Source organism: Sarcophilus harrisii, chromosome 2 (genome assembly GCF_902635505.1).
Source record: "Sarcophilus harrisii chromosome 2, mSarHar1.11, whole genome shotgun sequence".
Classification (NCBI taxonomy): Eukaryota; Metazoa; Chordata; class Mammalia; order Dasyuromorphia; family Dasyuridae; genus Sarcophilus; species Sarcophilus harrisii.
In genome coordinates this window covers 648,278,047-648,301,843 of record NC_045427.1, presented here as the reverse complement: position 1 = coordinate 648,301,843, position 23,797 = coordinate 648,278,047, and the positions used below count along the sequence as shown (strand labels likewise).

Below are 23,797 nucleotides of genomic sequence, written 5' to 3'. Positions count from 1 at the left end.
GCAAGTAAAAGTATTCAAAAGACAGCACTATAGAAAAATTCAAAACTTCCTTAAGGGGAATCAGATTTCCCTCTTTGGAATAATATGGCAATTTGGAAATAATAAGGCAAATGACACTTATGAGATATATTATAAAAGGCATATTTTTCTCACTCTTAGCAATAAGTTAGACTCAGAAATCTCTTCTCACTCTAAGATTATGTGATTACATTTTCCCATAATGCACACTAACTATAGTTACACATCCAGTAAATGTCTATTACCATCCCTTTGAGATTTAAACTTTTAAAAAATTATTTGGTGGATTTTTTTTTAATGACATAGATATTTATATGCTCAATGCCTAGTTTTTATATAGTAGTTTAAAGTTAACTAAGCATTTTATAAATATTATTTCATTTTCTACTCACAACAATACTGAGGTGCTATTATCATTCCCATTTCATGGTTGAAGCAATTGAGGTAAGCAAATGTTAAGTGATTACTTGGGGATCAGCAAAATTAGTAAGCAAATAAGGCTAGATTTGAGGGAAAAGTCAGTTTACATGTTTGTAATTAAAAGGACGTTTGATATTCATTCATCCCTTAAAAGCAAGACATCGATGTCGAAATGGGTATATTCTTATGTGTTGGATTTGTTTGAATTTATTAAGTGAACAGTAAGTATTTAATCCATGTACAGTTGAATCCAATTACAAAAACAAAGCAGAAGGGAGAGATCCCATTGAACCTCAAACAATTACTAGTAATTGTGTCTCCAAGTTGAATATGCTTTTGTTCAGTCAAAATGTATATTAAACTAATTCCAAGAGAAATGTATGATAATAAATTTAATCTGCCATAATTCTAAAAGACTTTCATGTCCATGAATATTTTTCAACATGAGGCAAATCATTAGGAATAAATCAAATAACTATCTTAATAGACAAATGTCTCTAGCTTCCTGGGAAAACAATAATAAAAACAAAGATGGAAAATATGATAAATAAATCACAGAAACTAGTACAGTATAAAGTCATATATATTTTTATATTGTACATAATTAGCCTCTTGTGTTCTGAGTGTTATTCATCATCCTCTGAGAAGGAATTTGTTCAGGATGGTAAAAGATAGGATATATGATACCTGTTATAGCCCTCATTATATTTACATAAGAAATTTATATTCAGATATTTTCATTAGGCATAAATTGTTTGGCAAATGTTTTTGTTCAAATAGCATATATTATTTTAATGGAATAAGACACAATTAAGAATCTTAGAGTCTACATTGTTTTCTTTCACAAGTTATTGACTCGGCTCCCCAAATGATGTTTTTAAGGTAGACATATCTTCCCCTATCCCCAGAGACTCTATTACTAAGCACATTGCAAGCAAAAGGAAATGAGACTCGAATGAAAATTACCTTAATCACCAAATCAAATTTCTGGTAGAAATCCCTGTTTACAGGCTGCAGGAGGCTGAGCTCTGCAGTCCTTGGATGCATATGGAAATATTGAGGATAATCTTCAGGAGTCCCTGCAGAAAGACATTGAGAGGTGAACATGTAATTGATCAAAATCAGTAATATGAGCATCCGATTTACCTTTTTATTTCATTCATTAAGTACTTGAAGACTAAAATCAAGATGGCCTTAGTAAATCAAATTGAGAAAACAAAGAAGCCTGGGAAACCTACATCATGGACAGCTCATCACCTTAAGTGCAAAATACCCAAGTGAACTTTTTTTTTGGGGGGGGGGTGCTTTTTGCTTTAGTTTCTGTTAGTGTTATTGCTGTTCTTATCTAGTCTTGAACATGTGAGTTTGATACATATTTTCACATGAATCAGAAGATTCATTTCCTGGAGATTTACCAGAAGAATGAAGTGTTAAGAGGGTATATATGTTTCATTGAAGTCTAATAGAATGGTTCTGTATGGGAGAAGAGAAATGTCCTGACTCTGGAGGCAGGGTTCAAACCCTCCACCTAATACTTATTATCTATTGGAACAATTATCTATTACTTTCTCTCTCTCTCTCTCTGGAGGGGGTTGGATTTGGTGGCATCTGAGAACCCTTCCAAGTCTAAAATCTATGATCCTATGGTGATAGGTTATGGATATATTGTTCCTATCTAATAAGTCAATCAATGTATGTGTTTGGGGTTCTCTCTCTCCTCTCCTCTTTTCCCTTTTCTTCTCTTTTTCTCTACTTTTATCTTGTGACAACTGTGCTAGCACCCCAGACACCCCAGAATCAGCTGGAGTCAGGATAAGCAAAAATCCTTAGTCTTTATTCTTGGTCTTTAGGGGTAGACGTGAACAGGATGGAAGTAGAATCTCTGCAACTGCCTTCTTCCTCTTCTACCTCAAAAACTGACTCTGGCTTGTCTTACTCCACCCCCTAGTCCCGCCGAAAATCCTGTGTATACACCAATCATTGAGCCAGCACAGGATAGTGGGAAAGACCATTTTCCAATCATATGCCCATAGAGTATTGTCCAATCAGTAATTAGCCCCAAGTGCTTGAACCGACCTTGGTGCAATTATTCAAGAGTTTCGGCCCTCTACGTTATTTCTCACACAGAGACAGTCCAAGATGACTGCACGCTCAGCAATTTTCTAAGACTGCATGTTACAGCAAGGGTGCTGACCACCATAAATAACTAGTGGACTAATGCCCATGAAATCAAAGTATGAATCTCTCTTCCCTGCATTTTAGACAAATAGAAGCCAAATTTCTTTTTATAAAATGAGCTAAGAAAACTGAATTTGGGGCAACTCCAGCCTAGTGACAGACCTTCCTGCTACCCTGACTGCCAGGATAGTCATATTTATTCTGGACACTCAAGTGAAAACCAGTTTGGACTTCTCTTCCTTGAGAATTAAATTGGCATGATACCACAAATCAGAAGTTGCTTTTGCTCCATGAAAAAAGTCTTTCTTATTGAAGTCATTAACAGCATTTAACTGACACAGATTGTGTCTTCTTACACATCCCATAAAGTCCAAAGCCAGAGAACAACCATAAATTAACCTGTTTCCCAGGTAACCAGGAGACAGGGTTTTCTAGCCTTTTGAAGGGAAGTCAGTTTGTAATTAAAAATTTCAGGAAAGGAGTCTTAGAGTCCTCCTAAAGGAGAGAAGAGTTTGCTGTTCCTTTTGGTTGATTGACTTTTTTCAGGAAGTTTATTAGCTGTGAATTTCTAATGGTTTTACTTGTAAAGACACATGATTAATGCCAATCATAATCAGCTTATTTTGATTTTATATAGTTCACCTCACTGAACACTCAGTTTCGGTAGGATTAGAAATATTTATTAACAAATTGTTAAAATTTTCTGATCTCTTTCCTGCTGTATTCCAGGACAGCTATTGTGCAAATGGTTATCTGAGATTTAAGAGGAGCCTGACAGAAGATAGAGTCATAGGTTAGATTAAGCATGGTGCCCCAAGAATCACAAAGAATTGAGTATAATAACTCTGTTTCATATATTGACTAGCCATATGGCACTGGGCATGTCTTTGAACCTTTCTCAGCTTCCATTTCCTTATCTGTAAAAAGATAATAATAATAGCATGTTTCATAGAGTTGTAAATAGGAAAAGAGATACTATCTGTAAAACACCTTGTAAATACAGCACAATATAAATATTAGCTCTTATAATAAAATTAATATTCTATGACTGATTTATTCAATTCTGATCAACAATTATTTAATTACTATATATTCAGAGGTAGGATAAAAAATAAAATAGAAATCAAACCATTTTTGACTTATTCTATTCTGCCTATAAAAATGCCCAACTCTTTCTGTTATGGATGATAGACTTCTCATTGGCAGGATTGGTGATTGTTATATCTTTGGGCCACTCAGCACCCAAACATGGCCTTGAATCTGCAGAATTATTTGGGTAGTGATAAATTATATGATACATAATCTATTTTTATCATTTCCCTTCTGCAGTCTATCAATAATGCCAAGGAAACTTTAGTAGTTTAATTGACACAAAAGCTATTTTGAATTAATTCTAAATTCTTTGTGAAATGTTTGTGTGACCAAAAGATGAATATAGTTTCTATAATTGAGATTCCCATAAATTAAAAATACATTTAAAAAAGAATGAGATTTTTATTTACCTCACATATGTCAACATTAAGTGGCTGTTATGGCCTTTGCACACAGTAATGAGACTCATGAATATTTTTAATTTAATTTTTAAAATTAATTTTATTATAATTTTTATTATACTTTTTCTGTTATTACATAGCTACAAGGCTTCTTTTTATTTGAAAAGCTTTGATTTCTATTAGAAGATGACTGAAAACTGTGTCATATATGTTCTTATATTATGATATAATATAAATCTATAAGATTTCTTCATTCGATATGTAATGAGCAGGGGATAGCCGAAGTAAGGGAAGCAAACTCTATTGTCAAGAGGGACAGGACTTGGTAACTGCATGGATGGATGGATGAATGGATAGATAAGATAAGTTTGCTCTATTTTAGATCAGCATACATTGTTGTGAAATTATTACTTATACTCACAAAGAAGAAATGATTGTTCCTATTTAATTCATGTTTACTGAGATTTTTCCCAAAGCGGTATTCTCTTGGAAGTCTCCTACTTGCCTGTTCACTAGTTGGGTTTGTTATAGACAAGATTCTAGTTCTGGTGTGCAGTAATCTTCATGGTTTCTAAGACTTCTTTCACCTCTGTGATCTAATCCAGTTTCCATAAGTATATAATTTATAATACATTATTGTTAGCTTTTATCTGAGCAGAATGGCTCCCATGGCACAATATTTTTAGCAAGAGTCTAAATTCAAGTGTAGATTTGCACTGACCCTCTCACCTTTTATCAATTGCAAGCAATGACTAATAAACATTTGGAGAAGTGCATTCAATCACTGGGGAACGTTGATGGATTGTCCATTATATTGTAGGGGATAGCACTCAATATTACCAATAGCGTGAAAAATACATGTGGTCTTAATGTACTCCTTAGAACACTAAAGAAAGGCAGATGAAAAGGCTTTTAAGGAAAAATGTGACTGAGGCTAAAGGATATTTCAGTGGCACCTGTAAATACCACAGACAAGTCATCAGGATTCAAATCTCCTCTCATAGAAGGCTCCTTTGACTAATCCAACCACTCTGTGCAGGCACTCGCTATATTCCTTTCAAATTGAGGAAATGTAAGGGATATAAAGAGACAGAGGCTACCAAGTACATAATGGTTTCTGCTAAGATCTATAGGAATTATGCTCCAACTTTATACTCAATCTATCCAGAACAATCAGATAACAACAGCTGTAGTCACTGGGACTTGACAAAGTTCTCTGCCCTATAAGGACACTGAATCCATGCTCCCAAACCTTGATAATCCCCCCTCAGTTCAAAAAGTCTATTCTTTCACCTCCTCATTTGCTTCATTCTACCTGATCTTTGCTTTCACATGAAATCTTGACATGTGTCCTCATTTGTAAAATAGGTAAACAAATAGTATCAATCTTATAGGTCTTTGTGAAGATCAAATGCAAAAACACATGTAAAGGGCTTAGTAAAATTGAAAGTCCTATATGAATATTGTTGATGATTTTGTTATCATTATTGCTGTTACTACTACTACTCCTTTTTTTTTCTATTACTGTTACTTTTCCTTCTCCTTCTCCTCCTCTTCCTCTTCCTCCTCCACCACCACCACCACCACCACCACCACCACCACCACCACCACTACTACTACTACTACTACTACTACTACACTACGACTACTACTACTATACTACTACTAGTACCACCACCACTACCACTAATACAACTACCATGACTACCACTACTACTACCTCTAGTTCCTTCAAATCTTCCACCATCATTTTTCTGTTCTACTACTTCTGAAATTCTGATCATTGCTTGAGAAAATTTGGTCTAGTCTAAGTATGGATTATCTAATCTTAAATGGATCCTTATGGCTGCAGAGCAATCTTTTTTTCCTCCCCTAGTTGATTCCCATACTTCCCACAGCACTTATTGTACCACTCCTGCCCACTTGGCAAGTCCCAAATAAAAGTTATCTTAGTTAAAAAAATGAAGTTATCTTCTTTAAATTTCCTCATCTTTCCATCTATCATCTCACTATTTCTTGAGTTTTCCCTATCAATCTCCCCATTTTGCCAGCCTATAAGGTAGGGGAAGATTATTGTTCTTGCCATTATTATTACCACTGTCTGAACTTAACCTCATCCCCTGTGTTGTTCTCTGATTCAGCTTCATCCATTATTCCATAATTTTATCTCTTATCTTCTGATTTTCCCTAAGTAATAGCTTCTTTTCCACTCTCTATAAAAATTGTCCACTCTCTATAAAAATTATCTGTCTTTGGAAAGCCTTCTTTTGTCTTCTCATAATATCATTCTATATCTCTTCTGATTGTCACTTCCAAACACCTTCCTGCCTCCACTCCCTTTCATTCCTTTCACTTCTCAACTTTGAAATCTGATTAAAAACTTTTCTCAGGGTTGTTATGAGGAACCAGGATAGGATTAATTCTGCCATCCTTCCCAGAAGGGTTGTATTAATTTACTCCACAGCAGTTCCAATAGCATTCCTTGCAGCTTCTCAGAACAAACTCCTCTTTCATGGATAACAAATTCGAATATGTTTTGTATTTCCCTATTAAAATATAAACTCCTTAAGGGAAGGGACTCTTTTTGTTTTGTATTTTTCTAATGTGTGTCTACATGTATACACATGTGTATGTGTTGTTCATATGGACTTGTTCAAATATGAATCAAAGAAAGGTATAAATAGAAATCTATTTCACTTCTCTCCAAGGGAAACTTTGATTCCTTCTTAGAGAGAAGCCAGATACTGACATCTGAAAACTTGGTTCTTCTAAGAGAGGGATACTGAACTAGAATTATCTTAATCTGTTCTTATCCTTCCAATTCCCTCTCCAACAAACTTCTTTCTTAGGAACTATTTCTTCAAAAGGAAGGGGGACTCTAAACTTATATCCAAAGGCTTGACCTTTTCTCATCAATTTCTCGTTACACAAAAGATCATCAAGAATAGTGAAAAGTTAGTAAAATTATTAATCCAAAAACCAAACAGATATCAGAAGTCATACAAATTTGAATAAACCAAATAACACCAAGATTGCCTGAGCTTATCTACTGCAGAGAGCTATCTCTGCTCATCAGAGAAGGAAAGTCTTTGATTTCACCCAAGAGGTCAGGAGCATGTTGAGATCTTGGCTCCTTTATATGACTGATGCTCCTCCAAATCTTCCCTCTCTTGTACTTAAATCTGTTTAGGTCCCCTCTCAAAGGAGAAAGCAAAAAGTCATATTCTCTATTAACCCTTTACCAACTCTATAATCATGGACTAGAGCCTAAATTCTGCATAAATATACTAGGTTTGAAGCCCATATTTTGTCTGTAAAAGTTAGAATAATGTTGGAATATAGTAAGTGCTTAATATATTCTTTTTCATTTGTTTATTTTATTTAATACTCCCTAATGCCTCAAGATTTTTCATTTATTATCCCTTTGTCCCAGATGTCCCCTTAGCTTCAGTGACATTTATTTCCCTCTTGTTTCTCTTGTCTGCCTCACAATTCTCTCTCAGTTTACAGCATTTCAAAATTTCTTCTAAGGGTGGTTGCTCTTAAAGGTTCAATTGTGGGTGCTCTACATTTCCCCCCTTGAAGTTTACATCTGTTTCCACGGGTACAATTATTCTCTTCATGCAGATGACTGCCAAATACAAATTAATGGGAGGGACAATAATGACCGTTTAGGATAGGAAAGAAAAAAGGTGATCAGTGGAAAGAGTAGGATTTGAAATGAACTCTGAAAGAAATAGACATTAGAGTAGAGGAAGGTGAAAAGAAACTCATTTCCTGCAGGGGGACTGTATGCTCAAAAGCATGGTGATGAAAGGGTATGGTGATAAAATGTAAAAGGGAAGAGAAAATAGGCTATGCCGAATGAAGCATAGGGGAATAATATGAAATTAGTCTATATAATGGAAAGGACTTGAAGTTACAAGCTGAGAGGTTTCTATTTCATCTCAGAGGTAGTAAGAAACCACAGAAACCATTTGAGCAGAAACCATTTAAGAAGATAGGATCAAACATTTGTTTTAGACATATCATTTGGGACCTTCTTAAGGAGATCATAAAAATGAGGCTTAAATAAAGAAAACTAATGAAAAATATACTCCAAGAATTTATCTAAGAGGAGATAAAGGCCTGAATTAGAATGATGGTTAGATGAATGGAGAGATCATTCTGTAAAATATCTGTCTTACCCTTATATTAGTAAACGAATTGAGAATCTACCACATATCTCTACCACATGTCCAAATACTGCAAAGTATCTCGTTGTTGTTCGATAGGATTCATAATCACTTCCAGAAAAGAAAGTTATAAATGTAGAAAAGCCAAGAAAGTAAAAAAAAATCTGCATCATTTTCTGTATTGAGTATCACAGGTATGAATAATTTTGTCTATGCCAGAAGATACCGTACTAGAAAAGAATTTTACCCTTTAGGGCAAAAAATACTGTTGGCTGAGTATTTCTTTGGAATAAATATATTGGGATAGCTCAGGAAAAATAGCATCCTTTTTGTGACCCAGAGATTCAGTCCAAAATTCCTCAAATCTACCTATTCTATAACAGGAGGATTTGGTTTACACTTTCATTTCACCATGGTACATCTTTAGAATCAGCCTGTATCACACCTGATTTTAAAGCCAATTTGGGATGACACAATTATAGATCCAAGAAGAAGCTCTTTTTCCTAGAATTTAAGCAATGTGGACAATGAACAAAGAACTTTAGTAATAATAGTTCAAGTTATCTTTTTATTGGAAAATACAGGCTTCAAAAAAAAATTCTCAAAAGCAAACATAAAAAAAAAAGAAAAAAAGATGCAAACAATCAAAAACATCTAAAGTGGTATCTGACTTCCAGAAAGAACAATGTCAAGAATTCAGCTCCCCAAAGGCCAATTATCATAAAAAATTGCTGTAATAAAAATCAATACCAACTTTTTAGTTGATGTTTTTGAGGAATTTTTTCTTCTTCGCTTAATTTTTTGATTATTTTGCAAATATGAATAGCGCATAATAGAGAAACAATTTAATTGGGTATTATTCATCCTAATTTGTGTTGTTAATAGTAAACACAGACTGTATTTAAATTGAGTATAGTGGGTACACAATAATCATAATATCTTCTTTATCTACCTAAACAACATTCAAATCAATATAGATATAACCTGAAAATTCTTCACTATTGAATCTCCAGAACAGGAACTGAGAACAATTTATCACTATCAATCTCATTATTTAAGTGAGAAACTTTTACTCAAAAAAGTAAGTTGCTGTAATCCAAAGTCACAACACAGTTACATTGTATGCTAACTAAAAAATAAACAGTAGCTTTAATGTCTTTTACTGTTTTTGATTTATTTTTTTCCAGTCATGTTCTAGCTCTTTGTGATCCTATTTGGCATTTTCATGGCAAAGATAATGGAGTGATTTGCCATTTCTTTCTCTAACTCATTTTATAGATGAGGAACCTGAAGCAAACATGGTTAGATGACTTGCCCAAGATCACACAATTTGGTGATGTCTGAGGCCATATTTAAACTCCGGTGTTTTTGCTTCCATGTTGTTTCTCTATCCAGTAAGCTTCCTAGCTTCCCTCTTTGAATGCATTCATCTACTAAATATGGGATAATATAGTTTATATTAACAGTTTGGAACACAAAATCAAATAAAAATTAAGTATTAATCTCTGTTGTTTCTACTTGTTTAGAGTACACATAACTCTAGTATCTTCCAAATATTGTTACCTGGGGAAAAGCCCCAGTTTAGCTCACCTTAATCTTAGCTCTGATCTAAGAATAGTTAAAAAAAAAAACAGTATAATCTGATACCCATCAGGTATAATTCTGGGACAATTAGCATTCTCTTTACACAGATAGATGAAGAAAGCTTGCATAAGATTCTGTAGATGCTAACAAATGATTAGCATGCTCTGTGACTTCTGTTAGGAAGCGTATTCAATGAAATTAAGGACAATTATATCATGTGTTCTTCTAAAGCCTGCTATCAAAGTACACCGATCCAATCCGTTTCTTAAAATTTGAATGCTTATGATGCTGAGTGATAGAGGGAGGTGGGAGAGGAAGGGAGAGAGGAAAGAAGAGACAGAGACAGAGAAAGACAGAATAAGAGAGACATAGAGAGAGAGAGGGCCAGAGAGACAGAGGCAGAGAGACATACATAGAGACAAAGAAAAACAGAGACAGAAAGAAGCAGGAAGACAGAGACAGAGAGAAGATACACACAGAGAAACACAGACAAGACACACACAGAGAAAGACCTTTACAAAAATTCTATCTTAGGACACAGAGAAAACAACAGCTGAAGTATATAATAAAACAGCGTGAGTTTTGCTGAAATTGGAGTTAATTTAAATGTGTCCTTTAACAGCTTTTGGAAGGGTTATCTAGAGCTGATCCCAGAGAAGGCCAAGAAATTTTTAGGTTTTTAATTGATTATATACATGTGTGTATGTAAGTGTGTGTGTGTGTGTGTGTGTGTGTGTGTGTATGGCTTGTAAGTGACATTTTTATCATTATTCTCCTTTATGTCTCCACTGTTACAAATTAACAGTTTATTATGTTACATGGCAATCAAGAAATACTCTTGAAATTTATGTTTATTGCTCTGCAAATGAATTAATTATTTTAATAAATCTAAGATCATGTGCAGGAAAAACATTTATTTAAAAAATGTCTCTCCCTTTTATTTCACCTCCATTTTTTTTTCTTCCCATTTATCCTTAGGCCCAATGCTACATAAAACTATAACAGTATCACTCTGAATTTGATCTCCAGTACTATCTTGAAGCTAGAGAAATTTTGAAATAGGCACAAATGTCAAAAATTATCTAGAAATATTCAGAAATGATAAAAACATTCACAGATGTTGAATTTCAGTTTTTCCCTCCATGGAATGTTCAAGTGGTTTCTTTTTTAAAAAACTCCTATGTTATTGGATCAGCAGGATGATTTCAGAAAGACCCGAAGAGACTTAAATAAACTGATGCTAAGTGAAATGAGTAGAATCAAAATAGCATTGTGCACAGCAACAATGAGATTATGTGATGATCAATTCTGATGGACATGGCTCTTTTCTGGCATGGCAAAGTGGATTCAAGCCGATTCCAATAACCTAGTGATGGAGAGAACCATTTGCATCCAGAGAGAGGATTATGGGAACTGAGTGTGGATCACAACATAGAATTTTCACTTTCTGTTGTTGTTGCTATTTGTTTGCTTGTTGTTTTTTTCTTCCTCATTTTGTTCCTTCCCATTTGACCTGATTTTTCTTTTGCAGCATGATGGATATGTAAATATGTTTAGAAGAATTTCATGTTTAACATATATTGTATTACTTGCTGACTAGGGGAGAGGGGAGGGAGTAGGGAGGGAGAAAAAAATTGGAATGCAAGGTATTGCAAGAGTAAATATTGAAAACTATCTTTGTATATATTTTGAAAATAAAAGGCTATTATTTAAAAAAAAAGAATCTTGTTATATTATATCTGATTCCAGCCACTCACTGATTATGGAAATATAACAAAAAATTAGTAGATACGAACCCACAAGGATGGAATAGAGGATCCCAGGTCGATCAGAAGGTGGCTGGATGTCCCGGTCCTGATCAATGGCTTGGATTGGGGGAGTAACAATGATGGGGTTCAGTTCTTCCTAAAATGAAATTCAGAAAGATTAATTTAGGTGATTCATTAAACATATCAACACTTTAATGCCTAGGTTTTCAAGTCAGATAGAGGGTGAAAGTATGATAGTATTGGGCACGGTGTTAAAAAGTTCTGGGTTCAGGTTCAAGTATCTCCTTTAATAGTGACTGGCTATGTGACAGTGGACAAATACCAGCTCCTCCAAGCCTCAGATTTATCCACTAAATTAGGAACAGACTGTTTTTTCTATTGATGTGGGCAGTCTTTATAAAAGTTTCTATACCATTAAAAATATAGTTTTGATAGAATGACATAATGGATGTAAAAGAGATTTAATGCACAGATACTTCCCTCTTTATAACTAATGTATATTGATGCTTAATTTAAAAAAAAAATCCTGATTCTATGGAGAGTTGGGCATCACAGAAGAAAAGATGTTGGCCTAGATGTAAAATTGGGGAAGCAAGTTGAAATCCTACCGTCAACAGATATTTATATGTTGTGATCCTCGTTAAGTTGCTTTATTTCCCAAATAGTAGTTAATAATAATTAATAATAATAATAATAATATCTGATATACTTTCCTCACTATATAAGATCTACTTCTTTTTCCCTCTGGTGAGTTCTTCCAACAGCATCCATTTTATAAAGGTGCCAAGGTCGTCATCCCCCAATCCTATTTCTGTTTTTCCAACTTTAATGCTATGTCCCACATCTACCTTGTGCCAGAAAGAGTGTCTAGCTTAGCACTTAACACAAAAAAATATATTGTTAATGCTTATTAAATGTATTAAAGTATTCAGAACCTCATTCTTCAGTGCTTAAGAATTCAAGGTGATCGATACTACAAATGCTATTATCCCATTTTACAAATGGGAAAAATGAAACTAAAAGAGGTATAGCAAGCTTTTGTCTATTTCCTAGCCTTGATTAGTGTATGTTATGTGTATGTTTCTTATTTCTCAACAAGTATTCCTACAAATATTCACTCGTTTCATATTCATTTCATATTCATATATCACATATATCATATCATATATTCATATATCTGTGATAGTGTGCCTAGGGTTTAGAATGGTGGTTTTATAACTATGTTATTTCATTAAATGTCTTTATTTGAGTTGTGTCTTCACTCTGATTAGTAAAATTAAACACTTGGGTTGGGACAACTGAATTATGAGTTCTGAATACATGAATATCCACAGAGTTCTTTGACTCTTGGTCAGCCTTTTAAGGGACCTCTTACATGATTGGGATGCCACAAAGACTACATTGTGGATCTAGGGTCACCCCAAGTTGAATGCTAGAATGAATGATTTCATATTTAGTGTTCTTTTCCCCATGATATACCATATCTCATAGACTATCTGATTTGATAATGAATGTAAAGAAAGAAAGAAATAAACATTCGATAAAATTCTCATCTTCCCCATGGAAATTCAACATTGGAAATTACAAACCTTCTATTGCTTTTTAAGATAAATGTTCTATTTGATTCTTGGAATGATTTATAACAATGTAAGTATTATTGTATTTCCTTCCTAACCTACCATTTATACAAAATCTTTTAATATTTAATGTAAATGAATTATATTCAAGTGGAAGGTATTTTATAGTTATGCTTTTATATGAACAAGAGCCAGTTATTGCCTCTTGTCTCATAATTAAGCATTGATAGCTTGTTCTATGCTACTTTTCCCGAATCTGTCAGGATTAAAATAAAGTTATCTTTAAAAGTCTTTTCCATCCCAAAATTTAACACCAATTTTTCTATCAGTGATGATTTTAATAAAAATAATTGCCATTTTTTGAAATTTTTCAATACCGACATCCTTCACATACTAGCATTAGTATAATAGTATTTTTTGTTGCTTCTGAGAAATTAGTAATTGCAGAAATTTCATAATAATCACTTTTTAAAATCCAGTCTCATTTCCATATGCATTATCCAAGAGGCACTTGGTAAAGCTCTGGGTGCCAAGTTTCTCATTGTATGAGAGAATTAGGCTCAATCACCTTGGATCTAAGTTTCTTTCCAGCTTCACATCTATGATTTTAGATAGAAAAGGATATTATCTATCCTTGAGCCTAACCATAGCTTTAAGGTATGGTTTTGAAAAGGACTTTCATTTTGAATGAGTAGCACCTAAACGGAAGCAGTAGAGAAGTCAGCTTGGAGTCAGAATCACTGATCTTTGTTAGTTCAAAGTAGGACTCAGACATGATCATTGTGATGTTTGGAAATCATTTAACTTTGTTTGCTTCAGTTTCCTCATCTATAAAAAGACATGGGGAAGGAAATGTTGAATCACTTTATTATCTTTACCAAGAAAATCCCAAATTGTCATGGAGAGGAAGACATGATGGAAAAATGAATGAAAACAATAAGCAGACCAAAAAAAAAAAAAAATCCAAAAGAGTTCACATCATATGAACTGTAATAAATTGCTCACTGCATATAAGTATACATGTGAATTTCTATTTTCTTGAAAACTCAGCTCAACTGCCTCTTCCCATAGGAATTATTTCCTTATCCTAACCCCCAAACCACCTCCTCCAATGAAGTTCACATTATCCTGCAAATGTAGTGCTTCTCCACTAGAAGGTCAGTACTTTAGTAAAGGCTATAAGAATGCAAATATTTGGTGCTTAATAACCAATGACTGAATTGAAATTGAAATGACGAAAACTAAGTTTTTAAAGCATTTAATTGCCAAAAATAAATTTTTCTTGTTAAACTATTTATCTCACAAGAATTTATTGAATCTCCATTATATAATATTATACAAGGCACTGTCTTCCACATGATAAATGCTGATTAATCCATGCTTCTTGTGTTGATTTAAAATGATGTCAATACCAGCAGGATGAATACAGAGAGGCTTGGAGATACTTACATGAACTGATGCTAAGTGAAATGAGCAGAACCAAGATATCATTATAAATGTCAACAACGATACTTTATGAAGATGTATTCTGATAGAATTGATTTCTTTGACAAAGAAACCTAATTCATAGCATTCTAAAGACTTTCCATTAACCTTTTCTTATTACTGAAGTACCCTGTGTATAGAGCAGTAAATGAAGGCTTAAAAAAGAGATTATTAGCTTTTTTAGCTCTGACTTCTGACAGTCATACTTGCGCCCAAGTGGGAGTTAATTGTATTTCTTGTTTCTGGGTTTCATGAGTATTTTAAGTCAAGTTCTCTAGGCCTGAATGTCTCAGAATTCACTTTCAGTGCTTTTTCTGTATTATTGTTTTAGTCACTTTCATATTTTCATGATTAATGGGTTTTATTCAATAGTAGTTAACTTTGCTCGTGATTTCAGTGTCCCTTGAAGTTATGCTGAAATTGGACAAAACTAATTTGTCCATTTGAAAATGAACCAATTTGGTATCTGATCTATCGGATTATTGGCTTGTAGATTTTATTTCTAAAATATGTCTTCAATTCTTCCTTTTCTTTCCACTTCCATGACTCATCATGGGTGTTTAAGCATTCATATTTCTTGCTTAGACTCCTGTCATAGGCTGCTAATTATTCCCCAAATAGTTGAAAAGTGCCATTACTTTAGCTATTTTTTTTAAAAATGATATAACTCCAGTGAGACTTAAAACTCCCACTCTTCAATCCAAGTAAATCTAAAGGAAGTGTCATCATTTTATATTTTAGCATAGCTCAAGACCTTGTTTATACATGTTTATACATGCATGTTTAAAAAAGGATCTAATGCAAAAGTTTTCAGCATTTATTTATTCATAATTTTACACATATACACACACACATTAATTTTCTGAGTAGTAAAACTACACACGTGTACATATGTATTAATATGTATGCATATTATTGTGTTTTTTATGTTTTCTAAAATATATATGTATAAGGAAATTGTGTATGTGTATATAAGTGCTTTATAAAATCTCTCTATATACATATATGTATATGTATAAATGTATAGATATAGATAAATTATAAAGATGCAGATATATAATATGAGGATTGAACCTTTCCTAGACAAGGTTAGAAAGACAGTCACAATAATATTTACAGAAACATATTTACCAGTCAAATATTTACAGAAATTGAAACATGCAACAGATATGAAATCTCCTTATCCTCCAAAGGGAATTCTAGAAAACCAGCAAAATGGAGAAACAAACAAACAAAAAAAGGTCAGTGTAATATCACTTCCTAACACTGAAAATCAATTAATAAGAAAACACATATTCAGTGAGATTGTTAAGCTCTGTCTTTGAACCTACTATAAATTCAAGCCATACATTTCAGAGCTGGAGAGGGCTGATGTGAATGTGTAACACTATGTCCAATGTGCTTAATGAGCCAATAGGGAAAAGGGACAATCACAATCACACACACACACACACACACACACACAAGATATAACTAGAAATGTTCTATGGAGTAAATTGAAATGTAATGAAAATAAAAATGTTGATTCCAAATGTCACCAAATTAAAGATTGCTGACTAGGATAAACTCTATGTTATATAAAGAGAAAGATTTATATTTTTAACTGAAAGTGAATATAGTTCTATACCTTCAACATTTTCCTTCCTATGAATATTACAGGAATGTGAATTTTGAAGCATATATTTAGAATTTCATGATGGATAAAAATATTTGAGTTAATAGGAGTATCTAATAGTAATGTTTTCCTTGAAATTGAGCTTCTGATATGAAATCTGAATAGAAATCTTTCTAATGATGGCACTTAAATATACTTTTTTCAAGATAATCAATTAGGGAATTAAAAAGTCATCCACAATGCTCATTTCCTTTTATTTAATAAAAGGCATGCTCCTGAAAGATTTCTTTTTGAAGAATCAGAACATTTTATTTCAAGATTCCTGGCTTTCTTTCATTGATACTGATAATTCCTTTGAATGTACATCCTCCATGCCTGAAACTCTCTCAATCCATGTCATCATTTAAATAAAAAAGCCTGGACAATATCTTTCAAGAAATCATCAAGGAAAACTGCCTGGATATTCTAGAATCAGAAAGTAAAATAGTTATTGAAAAACTCTACCAATCAGTTCTTGAAATGGACCACAAAATGAAAACTTCAAGGAATATTGTAGTTAAATTTCAGAATTATCAGATCAAGAAAGTATTTGCAAGCAACCAGAAAGAAACAATTCAAAAATGGAGGAATCACAGTGAGAATTACCCAGGACCTAGCAGCTTCCAAAATTAAAGGACCTAAGGCCCTGGATGATATTGTGGAAGATAAAAGAGATGAGACTACAACTAAGAATCAACTACCCAGTAAAATTGAGCATTATTTAGGGGAAAAGATGGGCATTCAATAAAATAGGGGGTTTTCAATCATTTCTAATGGATAGATCAGAGCTGAGCAGAAAATTGATTTTCAAATACAAGACTCAAAAAAGAATAAAAAACATAAACAAGAAAAAAATAAATGTTATTTAAAGGTTAAATTGCTTATATACCTACAAATGCTGATACTTGTAATTCTTGAGGACTGTATCTTTGTTAGAGCACTTAAAAAGAATGTATGTAGACAGAGATATTAAAAAAAAAAGAAATTAAGGGGTGGGAATCAAGTTGTACTGGGAGAAAAGGAAAGGGGAAGTTAAAAAAATGGAGTAAATTATATCACATGTGGATGAGCAATGTTTGAACCTTAATTTCATTGGATTTGGCTAAATGGGAATATCATGCATGCCTCATTGGCATAGAAATTTATGTTATTATATATGGAAGTAGGAGGACAAAAGGAAAAAAAAAGAGAGAAAACTGATAGAAGAGTAGACAGAAATAGATGGGGACAACTGCAATGGGCTGAAGCTCTAATTGATGCACTAAGGTCCCAAACACGTGAGGCTAAATAGCAATTGGACGATACTCTATTAATATATTCTTGGAGAAAGAATGGCCCCACCCACTCTTTGTGCAAGTTTTGATGTGTTGTATAGGAAATGATGAAGAGATGATTTGGGTGGGTGGAGAGAGAGAGAGGCAGAGAGACTGCTGGCCAGGTTCCTGTTGTGGCTGCTCACATTCCTATCACCATACCCCTTCATCTCCACAAAGAATAAAGATTGAGGATTTTCCCTTAATCTGAATTCCTGACTCTGGCTGATATTAAAATACGCAGTCATCACAGACAACAGTATGAAAACTTGGGAGTGGATGGTAGAAGGGAAGGAAGATTAAGGGAGATGAAGGAAGCAAAATACAGATGAGGAGGGAAAGGACAAAAGGAGAAAGAAAAGTATAAATGGAAAAAAATTAGAATGGAGGGAAATATAGAATTAGTAATCATAACTGTGAATATGAATGGAATGAACTCTCCCATAAAATGGAAGTGGATAGCAGGGGAGATTAAAAGCCAGAATTCTACAAGATGTTGTTTCCTAGACAAGACATGAAAAATATTTTATAGTCTTTAAAGAGGCATATGTGTTAACTATTATTAGTATTATTTTGAAAGTTGGAAGAACTAATCTCTTCTAAATAAAGAGAACTACTATCTACCCAAAGAGTTATTCAACAATAATTAACAGTTGTAAAGAAAAAAAGACTGGTTAGGAGAGATCACAGATGTCTCTCCTTGAACAAAAAAGTCTATGTACATCAATAAAAGAGAAGACACACATCAGGAAAGGCTCTGGGGATCCTTGGGCCTTCAGTCATCTAAATGGTCTATTTCAAACATTTTATATAGTGGAGGAGCAGAAGAGACACAAAACTATCTGCTAAGATATATGGGACTAGTGTGATTGTATCTACTTCACTAGATCTCTAAAGACTTTGGAGAATAGTTTAAACAACAGCCAGAAGCACAACTCAATTCCCATGGGCTTTGCTTTCTTTCTTCATTGAGTATGAGTCACCAACAGAATCAGTAACTTTCTACCTACTAGAAACTGATAGTTCACATATTCTTTTCTCTTCTTAATGGTGCTAATATTCTGGATTTAGACAGAGATGAATTACTTTGCCTTTCTTGTTTTCAAATTTTGCCATTTTATACTTAGGGGCTCTCTACCACTGAGATTCTGGCTGAGATAATAGTGATATAAATGCCTGCAAGGCAACTTGAGATGCTTTGAAATTTTCATTTCTCAAATGTTTTCTTGTTCTTTCTCCATAGGATCATGGGAAACAACTGAAATTGTAACAATTTCCCTAGAGTCTGATATTTCAAGATCCTTTTCTTTACCCCTGCAGCAAAGGCATGTTCCACATGGCAATGTTTTCCCCATGAGCCACTGATGAAGGAGATTGAAGAGAGGTAAGATAGCAACAGAGATGCCCTAGGTCTAGTCCCTGGAATGATCTTCCATTTTTCTCACTTAGATGAACTGTTTATTCCATAACAGAGAATAGGCATATTTTCCCAGAACCACAAAATTTGAAAGAAGGGATATCAATCACCATCAAAAGCCATGTACATAAGGAATCCCTACTCTAAAATGCCCTATAGGCAGAGTAAACTTCTGACCCAAGACCTCTAAAGTGGAAGAACCCACTTTGAAACCACTTTATTTACTTTTGTTTGTTTGACATCAAGTCCAGATATTCTTTTTTGGAACTTCCACTCTTCTAATTCCACCTTTGGGGGCCACACAAAAATGTCTAAAAGCCTTTCCACGTGATATTCCTATAAAATTTTGAAAACAACTATCTTCCCTCAATCTATCTTCTTCTCCCAAATAAGCTTCTTTAAGCAATTCAATGAATACTGATATGAAATGGCCTCACGATCCTTTATCCTAACTTAGTTTATTGATGTTACTAAAGTACGATTCTGAGAACTGAACAAATATTTTAATATTCTGTCATCAAGGCATAATATAAGAGGACAATTCTTCCCCTAGTTTTAAAAACGTTTCCTCTCTTAATGCAGCCAGAAATTGCATTAGTTCTTTGTGCTGCCACATCAGACTCATGTTCACCTTGCTATCTAGAAAAACCCAAAATCCATTTTAAGATGAATGTTGTCTAACCCTTCTTCTTTTATCCTGTATTTTCTGGTTAAATTATTATATTTATCATTTTTGAATTTTATCTTTTATATTTAACTCAATGTATACAGAAATCCCCCTCCTATTTATACAATATGTTAACTACTTCAGCCAACTTTGTTGTAAATTTAACAAATATGCTATGCATAAGGTGAAAGTTAGAGTTGAATTGGCACTAAAACATACTCTATTAAATAAAGTCATCAAACAATGAAGTAAGTTTTCCAATTGGAAACGTATGAGAACTATATAAGCCAGCGGATTCTATTGGACAGGTCCAATTGATTGGAAATCCCCTTCCTCACACATATTTATTATGATGAAATTTGCCTCTGGGCAATTTTCATCTTTTTTTTTTTTTTTTTTTTTTTTTTTTACTGCCTCTGCCCTAGAATGTGGTCAAGCTGATCACATGCAATCTCTATTTCAACTGACAGATCATCAATTATCTGAAAATGGCTGAGAAACTCAAAGCTGTATGAGATTTCCTGAGTTGCCCATCTCACTACAGGACATAACCTGGATAAGAATTATTCTGTATGAACTTGATTTTCCCTGTGTCTATTATTTGGTGGACAGCTAGGTGGCAGTGTGGATAGAGTCAAAAAGAACTGAATTCAAATGTGGCCTCCTAGCTTTGTGATACTGGGCAAATCACTTAACCCTATTTGCCTCAGTTTCCTCATCTGTAAAATGAGTTGGAAAACGAAAGGCAAGTATTTTTGCAAGAAAATCTCAAAAGGTTCACAAAGAGTCAGAGATGACAGAAAACTATTGAATAATTATTGATGAGATTTTGGGGTGGTGTTATTTTTTTTCTGGATCCTACAGATACCCCATGTTGCTTTATTTTTCTTTTCATATAATCAATTAGTTTCCAAAACTTATCGAGTTATTGTCCTTCAGAATAGAGTTTGTGATTATTGTTGTTTTTCAAATTTCTTTGTACTCAATCTGCTTAGTATAGTGTTTACCACATAGAAAGTATTTAATGAAGGTTTAATGACTGACACTGATTTAACATGAGAAGGAAACTCATTTATATTCTCACATGTTATGATTATTCACTTTATTATGAGCAGTAACTGCTGAGCTCTAGTCTGGTTTATTTAATCCCATCTCTACATATTTTATTAGAAATCTTTTTCTATGGCATAGAACTATATCCAAAGATGAAACAACAACAACAACAACAACACCACAAAGATCTAAACTGCTTAATATGAAAAGCAAAAGCAGTAAAAGGTTCACCAATTTTTTTTTCCTTTTTCTCTTTTGTCTTTCCTTACTCTTTGAGTTGGATATTGTGTTTTTGTTTTGTTTTTAGTTAGCATTTGCCTTAATTATCCTGAACTATTTCTGCTAGTAATGAAAACTCTAAATACTGTTGCTTGGATACAGGAACAAGGGGAGGCTGAAGGTCAAAGAGTAAATCTGATTGTTCTTCTTATTTGAAAACAGTATATCCTTCTTTCATTGAGTAAAGATTAGGGAGATGTAGCCAATCAAGGAGGAAGGGATTTTTCCTCTTTTGGTTGTTTCAAATGGAAATTTACCAAGAAACAAAAAACAAAGAAAGAAATGGACAAGTAATAGTCACTTATCAAGTTTTGGAATATGCTTCCATAAATTAGCATATTTGAGCCTCACAATGACCCTTAAAGGTGGATGATACTAATTTTGTTTATTCTTTCTTAGAAGCAAGTTGTTTTTTTTTTTAAGATCATTATTTATATTGATCTTAAAAAAAAACAACATTTGAGCTTTAAATTCTTCCCTTCCATTTCACTATTTCCCCCATTTAATGAGAGAACAAATAAAATGTGAATTAATGCAAAACATACTTCCATTCCAGTGATATTTCACAAAAAATGAAACATAATGAGAGAACATCATAGTTCAATTTGCTCTCAGAGTTAATTCGTTCTCTTTCTTGAGGTATGCAACATTTTTTTTTTCTATCATGAGTCCTTTGGAATTATGTTAAATCATTTTATTACCAGGATTAGCTAAATTTTTCTCACTTGAACATCATTATTATCTTTCAGTTATTGTGCATAATGATTTCCTGGTTCTTCTCACTTTGTATTGGTTCATACAGAGCTTAACATGTTTTGTTTTTTTTTTTCTTTTCTGAAATTACCTTTTTATTATTTCTTAACTGCACAATATATTATATCACAATCATATACCACAGGTTGCTCAGGCCTTCCCCAACTGATGATCATCCTGATGGGGGAAAGATTCCAATCTTTGATTCCCAACCCCCCTAGCTAATGTAAATTACCCTTTGACTCACAAATCCTGGTCCCTTTGAATTCCAATAGAAGGTCCAGACCTGTCCCAGCCCCATCCCGATCTGAGCCAACTTTGTACCCCCAAACACCTGTACCCCAAACCTGCCACTAGATCTTAACTAAACCCTAATTGCATTTAGGTACCTCAAATGTAGACCTCAACATGTGGTCTACACCTCAACAATCCCCCCAATTTCCAATTCCATGACACTAGAAAACAAGTTTCTATATGCAGTTTTCATTTCTGAAAAGTGTGAAGTGGTACCTTGGAGTTGTTTTAATTTGCATTTTTCTAATCAATAGTGACTTAGAACTTTTATTAATATGATCACGTATAATTTTGATATCTTCTTTTGAAAGCTGCCTGTTTATATACTTTGGCATTTAAAAATGGGGAATAGCTTTTATTTTTCCAAATTTGTCTCAGTTATCTATTCAGCATATATTTGAGATATTAGGGCTTTGTAAGAGAAACTTGCTATATTTTTATATTACTTCGTTGTTGAGGCTACCTTTGAGCAAAACATAATCTCTTTTCATTAGGTCTATTTTTTTTTTTGTTGTTGTTGTTTGTTTTTGTTTTTGTTTTTGTTTTGGGTTTATCTGACATCAATCATGATTACTATTCCTGTTTTATTATTAGTTTTACTTCAGCTGAAGTATATTATATTCTGCTCCAACCCTTTATTTTATCTCTATGTGTGTGTCTTTCTGTTTTAAATGTGTCTCTTCTAAACAATCTGCTGTTGGATTCTTGTTTCTGCTCCATTCTACTATATGGTTTCATTCTTGGATGATTTCATTCCATTTATATTGCTGTGTATTCTACCTCCACCCTAATATAATTCTGTTTCTTCCTGTCTCTTTTTTTTCCTTTCCCTTATTAAAATCTATTTTGCTTTTAATCACTTCCTCCCATTCTTCCCCCCTTCCCCTCCTTTTCCCCATTATATATTTTGCATTTCTATACATAATTATGTTTGTGTATATACACACACACACACACACACACATATACACACACACTCACACATACATATAATTCCTTCTTTGAACCAATTCTAATGAGAATGAGATTGACCATTATTCTGCTCTCTTGTGAAGCACCAGTGCCCTTCTTTGCCTGTAATTGTAGCCTAGAACTGCATATAAGCAATAAAACTGTCAATCAGCGCCAGCTATGGATAGTGCCAGACCTCCACCCTGGTGTAATAGATTTCTCCTGACTACCTTTTAAGTTTTCTTAAACAGGAAAATTGTGTCACTCTGATATTTTTTGTTGTTTCTGTTGCTCCAAAATTTCATTTGAGGCATTATTTAAAGAAGTTTCAAGGGGAGTTTTGAGAGTTTAGCTGAGTGGTTTCTCTTAACTTGCTACTGCCTCATTTCTAGTAGGTGCTATTATTACTCTTATTTTACATACACACATACACACAAACAAAATCCTGATGCTTAGAAAAATAAAATTTTAAAAAGAGTTATAGCACTAGAAATCAATGAATTAATTGATTAACAATCATTTAATTTAATAAGCACTTACTGTTTTTTTTTTTCCCTAGAACCTGGGCTTACTTGTGGAAATACAAAGAAAAACAGAAAAGAATTTTGGATCTCAAGATTTTTATTTTTAATGGGTTATTGTATCAGAAGCTGAATTTGAATCTCCATATTCTTGGCTGCCAGACTAGTGCTTAAGCGACTGTTTCTCCTCTGTTTC

At 33.5% G+C, this 23,797-nt stretch overlaps 1 protein-coding gene across 2 annotated transcripts in view; it reads right to left on the bottom strand.

Annotated features, from left to right (window-relative positions):
• PCDH15 (protocadherin related 15) overlaps nucleotides 1–23,797 on the bottom strand; it is a 2,067,151-nt gene that overhangs the window by 441,584 nt on the left and 1,601,770 nt on the right. For both annotated transcript variants that reach the window (XM_031956966.1, XM_031956965.1), the window contains 2 exons: nucleotides 11,665–11,773; nucleotides 1,405–1,517 (listed from right to left, as the gene is read on the bottom strand). In XM_031956966.1, the coding sequence (XP_031812826.1) occupies nucleotides 1,405–1,517; nucleotides 11,665–11,773 (222 nt within the window). The remainder of the gene's footprint in view (nucleotides 1–1,404; nucleotides 1,518–11,664; nucleotides 11,774–23,797) is intronic.